The sequence below is a fragment of the Danaus plexippus genome, chromosome 19 (assembly GCF_018135715.1).
Source record: "Danaus plexippus chromosome 19, MEX_DaPlex, whole genome shotgun sequence".
NCBI classification, from domain to species: Eukaryota; Metazoa; Arthropoda; class Insecta; order Lepidoptera; family Nymphalidae; genus Danaus; species Danaus plexippus.
The window spans coordinates 1,461,950-1,475,572 of record NC_083549.1 but is presented as its reverse complement, the minus strand read 5'-3'; the positions used below and the strand labels follow the sequence as shown (position 1 = coordinate 1,475,572).

General features: G+C 31.3%; 1 protein-coding gene and 1 long non-coding RNA gene across 3 annotated transcripts in view; one reads left to right on the top strand and one right to left on the bottom strand.

Annotated features, from left to right (window-relative positions):
* Positions 1 to 13,265, top strand: part of LOC116767923 (furin-like protease 2) — a 28,363-nt gene extending 15,098 nt beyond the window's left edge. Inside the window, exons 3-12 of the mRNA XM_032658463.2 lie at positions 2,108 to 2,230; positions 5,894 to 6,028; positions 6,633 to 6,940; positions 7,009 to 8,769; positions 8,847 to 8,962; positions 9,564 to 9,681; positions 9,752 to 10,306; positions 10,883 to 10,983; positions 11,189 to 11,373; positions 11,668 to 13,265. Coding sequence (XP_032514354.2) covers positions 2,108 to 2,230; positions 5,894 to 6,028; positions 6,633 to 6,940; positions 7,009 to 8,769; positions 8,847 to 8,962; positions 9,564 to 9,681; positions 9,752 to 10,306; positions 10,883 to 10,983; positions 11,189 to 11,373; positions 11,668 to 11,829 — 3,564 coding nt within the window. The 3' untranslated portion in view covers positions 11,830 to 13,265. The remainder of the gene's footprint in view (positions 1 to 2,107; positions 2,231 to 5,893; positions 6,029 to 6,632; positions 6,941 to 7,008; positions 8,770 to 8,846; positions 8,963 to 9,563; positions 9,682 to 9,751; positions 10,307 to 10,882; positions 10,984 to 11,188; positions 11,374 to 11,667) is intronic.
* Positions 1,200 to 3,517, bottom strand: LOC116767924 (uncharacterized). Of its 2 annotated transcripts, none has more exons than XR_009753019.1 (4): positions 3,036 to 3,517; positions 2,794 to 2,963; positions 1,780 to 1,841; positions 1,200 to 1,302 (listed from the first exon to the last, which is right to left on the bottom strand). It is a non-coding gene; the product is annotated as an uncharacterized LOC116767924 (long non-coding RNA). The 2 variants fall into 2 exon arrangements; XR_004353347.2 differs by having other exon boundaries at positions 3,043 to 3,517.
* Positions 13,266 to 13,623: the final 358 nt, after the last annotated feature.

Sequence of the window (13,623 nt, the reverse complement as noted above, 5' to 3'; positions counted from 1 at the left end):
GAAAGGGAATTGTGTAAAGGCCAAATTTTTACCACGATTTTGTCTGATCACACTGAGTTATCTGGCAGAAATATTTCGCTATAAATATCAAATAAATGTCCCCGACATCATTCTTGTACGCCCAAAAATAATTCCAAAATACAGGGGCTTAAATGTATGACATTTAGGATGTATGTATGTGATTAAATTTCATCATCATTTGTATGTATTCGTAAATATATTAAGAGGCAATGTAGTTGATATAGATTTTATGGCACTTTAACTTATGTTCTTAATTTGGACTGAGTTTAGCTATAAGGCTTAAGACTTTACATTTTAGTTAGGCTGTATTTGGTGACGGAATGAAAATATATCAAAAGTATTGAGAAAATATCATTCGGTAAAAAAAATACTACACGAGAACACTAATATTTACACTTTCAATCAAAAGCCGCAAAACAAAATCCTCTTATGAAATAAAATAGGCTTCTAAAGTTATAAATTAATTACTTCACATCTGTTTGTCGGAAATAAAATCATTTTTATTCCAATACTCTTTACAACATTTATCAATGAGAGAAATATGTTGAAAGCAATACGTATTTTGAATAATGTGCTCATAATACATCTAAGGGAAACTGAGGAAGCAACTTCTAAATTTGGAGATCGTGTTTGTAAGACTTGGTAAATTTTGCTTTGCTTTGATGAAGTAACCTAATCATTTTTTATTTAAATTGTTCGTGATTTTTTATGGATCCTTCCCTGGGTTTTTGTCGTATAAAAGTCTTTTGTCTTATTTCAGGAATTCCTTTGAATTCATGATAAAGCAAATAATCTTAATGACAGTAACTTTTATTTCTATTTTAGTAAATATTTGTCTTAAGTCTCAGCAAACTTTTAAAAGTATACTTTTGTAAATAATCGTTTTTTAAACCTAAACCTTGACTATAGTAATGTAGTGATTTTAGCTCATTTCAATGCAATTTTTTATTTGTCTAACAATTTGAATTCTGTTAGCGACTGATACTATCTACAATTTGGAATTCCTCAGAATATTTCGATAAATAAGTCATAGAAACCCTGAAATACTCTGAAAAGTTGTTTAGGTGTTTCATTTAAATAGTATTTTTATTTCACACATTTTTCTGCACATAATTTACTTATACTGCGTGGCAAAAGTTTTTAAACATTAAACTATACTTTTCGAAAACTACGCGACATCGATATCTAAGATTTTCGCATTTACTCGTTTTACCTCCTACGTTTCGGTAACTTTGCGACAACCGTTATGACGGACAGACGAGACGAGTGTGTCTGCCAAACCTGAAAATAAAACAATGAAATCGCTTAGTTACCAGAACAATACATTTTAATTTTAAATGTGTATAGTGAAAATATTAAATATCATGACGCAAATGTTATTTAAAGAATTTAATTTAGATTTATGTCTCAATTACTTGTATTACAATAATATTGTTAAGGAGAGTGAAGGTGTAATTGACGAATTAAAATAGTATTTTATATACAAATGTCAATGTAAATTTGATTTAAAATTAAGAATCGTTTGACACCTAACAGAATTTTGGGTTATTTAAATTTTCGTAATTATATAGAAACAGATATTCACCCCTATTAACAAATCTGTACAAGTTAAACCTGATTCCTTGTTAAAGAATAATGAATAATTTTGTACGAGAGTCATGATTATGAAGTTATATAATGTAAATTGAGGCCAACTTTAATTATAACTCACATAGAACTTAGCCTACACGATACATTTAAATTTTATTGCAAACTTACCGAGCAACTTGCAAGAACTTTGTTTATAAATGCTATTGAATTTCAATATGTGCTTAATAAAACTGTAACAATATACATTTAGAATTTAAATTTTACAATCAAAGAGTAAAATATATCTAAGATACAGCTGAATACGTATTCTAAATAAAATGTATACGTTCATAATAAAATTTTTCACAAGCAGCAGAATGTATTTATACACATGTGTAGTAAAATTTCAGTACATTATAATAAATACAAACTTAAATTGTTAGGGCGTAGATTGTCACAAATTATATAGATAATAAATGAATAAACTAGTCAATTTAATATAATGTAAATATATTAGGTGAGATGGGTGATGCAGCAGCGCGAGCTGAAGAGAAGCAAGCGGGATCTGCATCCACGTCACGTCATGAGACAGTCCATGCCGGAGTTCCCAGATCCATTGTTCAAAGAACAGTGGTATCTTGTAAGTAACCAATTTAATTATTATTACGGACAGCTTAGCTATAGATCATATATAGTTAGTCACAAATAAATTGAGTATAAATCGGTTGGTAAAAGGGGGTGTTTCTCTACGTAATACCTATAGTGACTGACTAAATACTGTTCCATTTAAAACCAAAAATTTGATGTTGTAAAAAATGTTAAAGAGCTTGTTTAGCGTTTAATTTGAATAATATATATCCTTATATATATAACACAATATATTTTTATGTCCTTTTACCTAGGAATGATATAATCAGTTAAATTAATGTTCAACTAATAAAATCTGTTGCCCCTGTACTGAGATGTCATTATCTGCACATGTGCTAATTGACCTGCAGTTGTATGAGTAATGAGATGGTAATACGACTAGCAAACGATCTGTTTTCTAAATGTATTTTTAAACCAGAGCTCGTCGTGACTGCAAATGTCGTGTTAGATATCAACTGCGGGAAATCCCAATTCATTATTGTTTATAGAACGGGACGGATGGCAAAAATTTATACATATTCTTAAGATAACGTGATTTAAAAAATTGTAATTGACCTATTTAACGCACGTTGAAGTCTTAGGGATTTCATAGATCTAAGGAATTTTCTCAGCTGGTATGTGCCATTTAAAGATTAATATTGCAAAATTTTGTGATATATTGCATCCTTTGTTGAGGCTCAAAAATTTCTTCAATATTCTTAAGATAAGCTTCATATTCCAAACCCCTATAATTTATAATACTGATGGTTATTTGTCAAACGTAAATTAAATTTCTCTAAATAAACTCCACTGTTTACTTAAAACCTGCTGCATATATTGCTGATATATATTCGGGCTAGGAAAATTTTATCTTGTCTCTGCCTTTAGAATCCAACTATGATGCTTTCCGATATTGAACGGCAGCAGTCTTACCCTGTTTTGCCAGATATATTAAATTTTATTCAATCCATGAACACATGCACATTTGTATCAAATATAGATTTTCCTTTTTATCCAATGTTCATGAAAGACAGTTCCGCTCTTCACCAACTTTTTTACTTCATACTCGTCTTCATCGATCTGATTTCATCTTTAACTCGTTTGAATTAATTTCGTTCTAAAAATCATATTTTTAAATTATTATTTTTGTGTATATAATTTTTTTCAGTTTAAGTTTGAAAGAAACGGAATAACTAATTTAACTTTTTCGCTAAAAATACAACGAAAACATTTTATATAAAATGATAGTCAAAGAAAGAGTATCACATTTCTGAGAGCTATAAAACAATTCAATCAACGCGAAAAGAGCTTAGTTTTATATAATCAAAGTTATTCCAGTAAAAACAAAACAAAGTGACAACATAGAATATTGTCATTTTGTAGATGATTAAAAAAAGGTTTCATTCGGCCATTAATTTGTCTCATATGTGTATTCGGAACAAAATCATATTTTATAAAGCAGTTTCAGTAAGTAGGTACTCATGCTTTGTATAGTACTAGTTTTAAAATGACTCCGTTATATATGTCGATTAAATCACTTAGAGTAATTAGATGGAAGGGACGTAAAACTTCGTAGGTGACACTATATTTCATTGAACTCATGTTATCTTTTTGAAATATAATAAATTTTTACTATTATTGTTTTAAAATCAAGTAATTAATTTTTTAACACTCTATTTTTGTGACACTGGTGTTGTACGTCATTGGTCCGAAAAAACCATAATAATGTGTAATGTTTTGAAATATTTTAATTATTATTTTGATAAAAAAATCCCAATAAAAATGTCAGTGAATTTAATTTTATTTTCAGCAAAATTCTTGTGTTCATATAATAATAGGTGATAAAAATAAAGATTTAAACATAACTTTAGATATATCGATATTGACTTTAATATTGGTAACAAAATATAATTCTAAAATAAAACTGAAAATTTAAAATATTACAGTAAACTGTATACATTTTTCCCCAAATTCTGTAATTCCTAAGCTTTTGTTGCTGACTTTTTTTTGTTTATTTATTCATATAAACAATACAAAGGTTCAGTCACGTAGATAGACACTAAATATTCTTGTGAGAATAGTAACTGCTGGAAAACACGCTGGCTAGAGAATGAAATAAATTCACAAACAGATGATCCTAGGACAGAAAAGTCGCAGTCAAAACACCCTATCATTTCTGCTACATGCTTCAATGAACCCTAGTTTAAAGAAATCCTCTGTAAAGTACATTAAAAGCAGATCTCTTACGTGTAACAGCCTTACGGGTTTAAATAAATCAAATACTTTAAGTGTAAATATATTTTCTTTCTTAATATTTTGAAAAAAAATATATAATTGCGGTTTTTATTATATTTTTAAATTTTCCGTATTATATTTAAAATTTAATCACTTTTTGATTATTATAATAATATTTTTAAACATCAAAGCTTATTTGTCAACGCTTCAAAGAGAATAACAAAATACAATCGTCCGCAAAATATACTCTTTTAGGCTTTTGTGTCACATGAATGAAAACGTAAAGAAAGGGAATTCAAATTGTGAAATTTTGTACCCAGAAAGAGACACATTCATGTTAATCTGGCAAATAAATTAATATCAGATTAAAAAAAATCACTTTATTATTCAACATTTTGATATAAGTTATTACATTTTTATTTCATCCCCTAAAAAAATACTAAGAAATATATCATCTAAAAATTAGGCCATGTCTTTTTTTAACTCTATATTATGACTATATTAATCAAACTAACTTTAACCTTCCAAAATTCAACCTGGTGTTAAATCCAAAAAAGAATCTTAATCTGTCTTCACACTGCGTTGAGTGTTACAAGCGTGTCGGTCTCGATCACGTGTTAGTCTTGCATCAAGATCACGAACTCACGTAACTGTAACACTTCGCTTTCACTCTGAACTTAGTTGAAGCTCATGATGCATATCCGATTAAACGGTTCACAACAGAGTGATGTAAGTATACCTGACTTCAAGTTAATCAAGCATGTACTCTATGGTTTCAGACACCGAATTAATTTATATATCCAGTGACCTTCAATTAGTAGATTTTTTTTTCTTTTCGCCACGTCATATACCATTTACGTGAGTTTACTTGAAATGGACAGATATTTAGTACGAAATAATTATTTAAAACTTATATAACAAGTGAATATTAAAAATGAAAGCTCTACTTCCACACCTATAGCAAATTAATAAAAATGTTATTTCATATTTCTATAATTCTATTAATTTTATTATTAAAATTGTTAATTAAAAATATATATGAAATCAATATTCCTATGAAATATCTCACTGTCGGATAAGAATACTAACGATAGCATCATAATTTTCGGAATCTATTTCCAAAAGGTGAAGACGATTATTTAAGAAGTACGATAACTTGTTGACAAATCTTGTTGCTAAAACAACTACGGACTGCCTGCCGTCTTTATAAGAACAACTCGGTTTTACCACCTGTACTTATTGTATTGCCCAAAATACTTTTTGTATTGGTCTTGTTTGCATCTAAAATAAAATCAACGAGGAGATGAATTAAAATTTATTTGTTATTGGTATTTTCGATTCGAGAAAATGTAATTTTGTGAGATCTGTGTATGACAAGAAAACGTTATTCAGTATAATATTAATTATCATTAAATTTTTAAATCTTAAAATGTATGTACAGAATGGTGGTGCGGCTGAAGGTTTAGATATGAACGTCGGGGTCGCATGGAGAAAAGGCTACACAGGAAAGGGGGTCGTAATAACAATACTCGATGACGGAATCCAGCCTAACCATCCAGACCTGTTGCAGAATTATGTACGTAAATAATCTTCTATAGAAATCATACGTTCCACTAACCAATAATATCTATTATATTTTTTATACATAATAGTAATATTTGTTAGAAAAAATCATTTAAGTCACTTAATTGAAAAGAGATCTAATTAGCTTATGAATAAAAGAGAATTATAATTTGAAATTGAAACAGCATCAAAAGTTTAATGGAGTAATATTCGTTACAAAATTTCTTACGCTTCAGAAATAGAGGGCAATTTTATAGGATAGTTAAGCTTCGTTGGAACAGTTCAGGCTTCTTCATTTATGTAATGTTCATAAAGAGGGTTACTCCCCCCAACACTACTTAAGTTTCATTGCTTTCAAGGGATTTCGTATACATTTGTGGTTTCACTATTGATTACAATGTGGAATCTTCTGGTTTTATTAATTAATATTGATAGTTAATTAAAGAAATTAACACCAGGATAAAACAGAAGGAGATTTAAGTGATAATCGTTAAAGAATTAAATATATATTAATAAACAATTACAAGTTTTGTGTTAACTAAAAATAATATATTCATTAAAAATTTACTTAAGAATTTATGAACATTATTGGCATAAAAATAATATTTAAAAAATAGGATCCCGCGGCATCGACTGACATAAACGGAAATGACACCGATCCAACGCCGCAGGATAATGGCGACAATAAACATGGTACCCGGTGTGCGGGGGAAGTCGCCGCAGTGGCGTATAATAAATATTGTGGCGTAGGAATAGCATACAATGCTAGCATTGGTGGCGTGAGAATGCTAGACGGTCTAGTTAATGACGCAGTGGAAGCTAAAGCACTCGGCTTCAACACTCACCACATAGACATTTATAGCGCTTCCTGGGGACCGGAGGACGACGGAAAAACGGTCGACGGACCTGGCCCCTTAGCTAGAAGGTATTGTCTAAATACGATCTAAAGAGATAGCTAGAGGCGAGCTCATTAAAACCAGTTTTTTATTTCAGAGCTTTTATCAACGGCGTAACAAACGGCAGAGGGGGAAAAGGTTCTATTTTTATATGGGCATCAGGAAATGGAGGGAGGCATACTGATTCCTGTAATTGTGATGGCTACGCAAATAGTATATTCACAATTTCAATTTCTAGTGCGACACAGGGAGGTTACAAGCCGTGGTATTTAGAAGAATGTTCCTCTACTTTAGCATCCACATATAGTTCAGGGACACCAGGTAGGGACAAAAGTGTTGCGACCGTTGATATGGACGTCCAATTGCGGCCTGATCATATTTGTACCGTAGATCATACGGGTACCTCGGCTTCTGCACCCTTAGCAGCGGGAATTTGTGCACTAGCATTGGAAGCAAATTCATTATTAACATGGCGAGATATGCAACATCTAATCGTTATGACCTCCAGGTCACAACCTTTAGATAAAGAAGAAGGATGGATCGTAAATGGTGTTAAAAGAAAAGTAAGTCATAAATTTGGTTACGGTCTTATGGATGCCGGACAAATGGTATCTTTAGCTGAACAATGGATAAATGTTCCACCGCAACACATATGTAAGTCACAAGAAATAAACGAGGACAGGGCAATTGAAACTTCTTTCGGATATACTATATCCGTTCATATGGACGTAAATGGTTGTAGTGGTACAATGAATGAAGTTAGGTTTTTGGAACACGTTCAATGTAAGATTTCGTTAAGCTTTTTTCCAAGAGGTAATTTACGGATATTGCTGACGTCGCCAATGGGCACTACGTCAACTTTATTATTTGAAAGAACTCACGATGCTGCCAGTTCTAATTTTGACGATTGGCCTTTCTTAAGTGTTCATTTTTGGGGTGAAAACGCCGAAGGACGATGGACACTTCAAATAATAAACGCCGGCAATAACCATGTTACTCAACCGGGAGTATTAAAAAAGTGGCAGCTTATTTTCTACGGTACGGCGGCAAATCCGATGCGTTTACGAAATAAAAGTTACTTCAATTCTGATAATATTCGACAAGATGAGAAGACCTATCATATTAACGACGTTTATGATGCTAATGAGTATTCGCAATTTCTGAATGAAATAGAACTTGGGATTTCAGATAGACGTAATTATCCTAAGAATATTCCTTCAGCTCAAAGAAAAAACGTTTTGGCAGATGCTAACGATAAGCAAGTCCAAAGACTGTGCGATCCCGAATGTGATTCACAAGGTTGTTATGGTAAGGGTCCCACCCAATGTGTTGCTTGCAAACATTACCGCCTCGATAACTCCTGTGTGTCCAGGTGTCCACCGAGAAGCTTTGTTAACCAAGGAGGTGTTTGTTGGCCTTGCCATGAGTCTTGCGAAACTTGTGCTGGAGCTGGACAGGATTCTTGTCTTACTTGTGCACCAGCACATTTACTTGTTGTCGATTTAGCTGTATGTCTGCAACAGTGTCCAGATGGTTATTATGAAGATCCTGACGCAAACGCTTGTTTTCCGTGTGCAGAACACTGTGACACCTGTTCGGATAAAGCTGATTTGTGTTCTTCATGTGCTCATAATTACGAATTGTATAATGGGTCTTGTTTAGCCACTTGCCCTCCTGGAACATACAAAAAAGATGATTTTGGTTGTATGCGGTGTCATGAAACGTGTGAATCCTGTAGCGGCCCGAATGAATCTGAATGTGTTACTTGTAAAATTGGAGAGTACGCGCTAGAAGGTCGCTGTGTATCTAACTGTCTCATCGGGAATTATGCAGATGTTCAAAAAAAAGAATGCATATCGTGAGTTTCAACAACTTTCATGTTTGTTTTTTAAAGCTATTAAGCTTTTTCAAAGTAAAATGTTTCCGTTGTTAAAGGTGTCCAATTGGATGTTCAATTTGCACATATGCAGTTTGTTCCGCTTGTCAAGAGAAATGGGTTCTAACGAAAAAAGGAACATGTCAGCCTGAAGGAAACGACAAGTGTGATACTAGTGAGTGCCCAAATTTTTTGATAAATTGTATTTCGTGGTTTTCATAAAACTTTATTCTATAGTTGTAAGAAAAATGTTACTTCAGTGTTTGATATTATGGGAATATACTATGACATTGGTTCTAAAAACAAATTTAATTTAATTTGATTAATATAAATTAAGAACTAGTTTTTAGGAGGGAAACTTAGTGCTAACTTGATATTTTACATTATTATACATGTATACTTTAATATTAACTGGTCTCTTTATCACATCTCTTCAAATTAGATATATAATACTTTGTCTAAAAATCAAGACAAGTTTAAATGAATATAACAAAATTACTATTATTTATATATAACATTTCTAGCATGTACATTGTACGTGACATAAACGCTAACTGTCACATATTAAAAATTTTGAGATGTATGAGCTGCAACATACTTTTTACTCTCTCTCATCAAACCCCTTTTACATTTCACAAGATATACGAAATGACACACAAAGCTTCACAAAGCATTTCTATACGAGCGGGAACGGGAGTTGAAAAATGTCAATTTAACAGATACCAGAACTTTTATAGCACAATATCTGTCCTTTGTGTATTTGCGTTTGTTTATAGATGAGTATTACGAAGGAGGGCGTTGCAAAAATTGCCATTCCACTTGTGAGAAATGTAGTGGTCCTAATGAATGGGACTGTTTATCTTGTTCAAGTCCTCTGTTATTGCAGGGATCAAGGTGAGATCGTGTCATTGGAAAGACAAATGTATACACTTGTGTTAAGAATTCAGCTTCAATTTGGTTTTAGGTGCGTTGCGGAATGTGGACAAGGCTTTTACCAGACAGCTGGGAGATGTTCGTTATGCCCGCACACATGCAAAACATGCGTGTCGAGGTTAAATTGTACAACTTGTGCTAATACTCTTAGATTACAATCCGGTACTTGTCGTTCTACATGCGCAGCTGGTTACTATCCTGATGAAGGAACATGTTCCAAGTGCTACTTATCTTGTGAGACCTGTACTGGCCCGAGAAGAGACCAATGCGCATCATGTCCTCCAGATTGGAGGCTAGCAGCGGGAGAATGTAGACCGGAATGTCCTCAAAACTTCTTTACATGGGGAGACAGTTGTCGTAGATGTCATCATTATTGCCAGGATTGCCATGGAGCTGGTCCCCAAAGGTGTACATCCTGTCCTCAGCATTTTTCCTTAGAAAACGGTTTATGTGTTGAGTGCCTTAGTTCTCAATATTATGAAATTAGGACGAGGACTTGCCGTCCATGCCATGACTCTTGCAGGTCATGTTCTGGACCTGGGCCTACTAGTTGTGTGACGTGTGCACATCCTCTTCGTTTAGATAGGTATGTATCAATTATAAGTAAGAAAAGACAATGACAGAGCGAAGTAATTTAATTGAAATGAAAATATTTAAAATATGTATAAAGCTTAAAAGGCGGTTATGTATTTTACTCATTTCTGGGAATTAACTTTTATCCTTCAACTTCAACTAAATCGAAACAACGCTGCTTTGCTAGTCAGAATAAAAATGCGTTCACTAGAAACTGTTCAGGAGAAACACCTTTGAAGTATTTTGTTATTAAATTAAAGCAAAAAACATTGCTTGAACTATGTTTTGCTCAAATTTTGTAAGACATTAAATAGGGTATATATTTTTTTTTTTTTGGAATACACCGTACCTAATAAATTATTTAATATTATCTACTTTACAGACGCCATTTCATGTTTTGGAATAATGCTGTTAAATGTAGGCTAGAGATAATTCGGATGCATTATAGCATTTTATATCGTTGACATATTTTCGCAATGTCTGATATTGTTCGCTTTAAAGCGGATGAATTAAAAATTCTTTTGCAATAAAGAGAGAAAAGTTTCAGACTACGCTGAGTTTCATACATAAATCTTTTTTATTTTTACAGGGTGAATCACAAATGTTTGCCATGCTGTACAGAGAATTTAGTTTCGTTTTATTTAAGCACTAATCAATCAACAGATTGCTGCCACTGTGATAAAGATATGGGTAAAGATATTTTATAGCTCTTTCAATAATTCATTTATTAAAATTGAGCAGTTTGTATAATATATCTTACAATCATATAATAGAATACATTATGAGCGTGAAAAAAATATCAGTGGTGATAAAATAAATAGTCCATAAGCACATACATTTTTTGCTCAACATCTGGCGAATAGATAAGGTGATAAATAATCATAATTTATTGCAGGCGGTTGTCTGAACGGTTCATCGGCGGGTAAGAGACGCATTGCGGAGAACATTGGGGCGCATATGACGCCATCATTTTTTGTCGACGACGCAAAAGAGCAGAATATCTTAGACCGTGATTTATTGCTCCTTTTGAGTGCTGGAGTGGCGGTCCTTGTAATATCCATTGCAATGATTGTACTGAGGGTAAGTTATCCCAAAAATCCAATTGTAATGGAAAATTCTTTATAGCTATCTGATTATCTCAAGATTTTCAATATTAAAACTAATATATTTTTTTTTTGTGAATAACTTACTTTGTGCTTTGAATGCTACTTACAATAAAATAAAAATATTAGCATTTTTTATGGTGGCTATAAAATATCCTTATTCTTAGTGTAAAAAACCTATTTCATCGCAATAAAAAAGGAATTTTATAATAAAATATTTATTCGAGACACATCTCAAAGCTGTTTTAAGTCATAATATACAAAATTACAGTTCAAGTCTAAAAAGTGCAAACATCTTTCACCGTTTCCAAGGACAGGATATTCACAATTGACTTCCATAGACGAGGATTTCACAGCAGTGAGCTTATCGCATACTACATTGAAAGTCATTCAAAGTGACATAAACACAAACCATCTGGAGGAACCAACATAACATTGCAATTTAAATCTTAAGTCAATGAAATTAGATAAAACTTACACCACAGACTGATATCTAGAGGTTTGATAGGTTTTTTTATGCATATAACATGTAAATCACTGGTTTCCTGGAGGCCAAAATAATTTTTTATTCGGTTAACGACCAATGTATAAAGTTAACTACAGTTAACCTTTGTATAGCACATCTTGCTTAAAATAACTCTTATATGGTATAGTCTTATTACAACGTAAAATTATATGAAATGTCGTTTTAGTTATAAACTTTCGACCATATTTATCTTCTTAGATTTTGATTTAAGTGCTGTAAAATGTAATAACATATATCCTTGTATGAAATGCGAACTTGTAAATATTTTTTTCATTTTATAACTTGAAAGGAATGGGAGCTCATGGTTCTGTCTTGAACGTATTTCTCCAAAGAACATTTATAGTATGCGAATTTAGAACGAATAAAAATATATTCCAAAAACATTTTTATTTATTTCACTGTTATATTTATATGACTATTAGATATATTCACTCATAAGTATTATATATCTGTTATATTTCCTCAAAAATTAAATTACATGCATCATTACTATGTTTTCTATATATTTATGTTGCTCGTTGAATTACGAGTATACTTTAAAATAGCCTTATTTTTTTTGTAACCCCAAAAGATATATAACACAAAAATAGATGTAACAGTATTATTTAATTATACGAGCAATGTAATAAGGACATAAAATTTTATGAAAAATTTCATTATATTTTTAATTATCCCGGCTCGGACGTTAAAAGGGCTGTAAAAATTTAATAAATACAAACAAGATTACTTTTTAAGCTATAATCAAAACAATATTAAATAACGTGACCTTTTTTGATTTTCTGATCGTAATATTACATCGTCACACAAATATTTATTGAAAAAAAAAAACCACATCATTTTATATGAAATTTTTATATCATAACACTTTTTTCTTTGTTATGTAAAATAAACTGATATTATACGAAATAAGATGTATTTAGAACACGAATTTAAGAAGATCTATGTTTTTTTTTCTGAACAGATGAAATTATTTAATTACAATGTTCGTCAATTATATAATACACAGTGAATGTTCTTATCATTTAAAATTATTCTCCATATAGATAATGTTTGTTATGAAACATTCGTTTATCACAATCTTATAGTAATCAGTCTTAATATTAATATTTGATGTATTAATCTTTTAAGGTTATACGCTAACCTGTATCCTCATATATGGTTTCCGTGAGTTGTCGGTATTAAATGCTCATGTATTAATAAGATTTTTTTATTGCTTTCATAATAATTATTTAAATAAAAATAAAACAAAAATTCTATGTAAATAGTGTTCTTATTGTGAGTTTGTTTCGTATGTAAATATGTATATAGACATGTAAATATATTGATGGTTTTTATGACGGGCATACTTTTGTTTTATTTATTTACACCTCAGTTAAACCAATACAATAAAATAGAAATAGCATTATTCGTTCTTAGTATTAAATGGATTTTTTTAAATCTTAAATTAATATAGTCAAGTTTAGAAACTTATAGATATTGAATCTACGAAGGATAAGTTCATTAAATGTTCAAAAGTCTTTATTTTTATCACAGGCACATTCTATTCCATATTGTTTGGTATAAAAATATACATATTGTTACCTTCATAAATTAAATAAAAAGGCTTGAAAGTCAATCCAATCATCCGAAATGTAATAACAGACATTGACAGCATTACTGAGTTAAACGATAGCTTCGATTATGAAAATATTACATCTAATG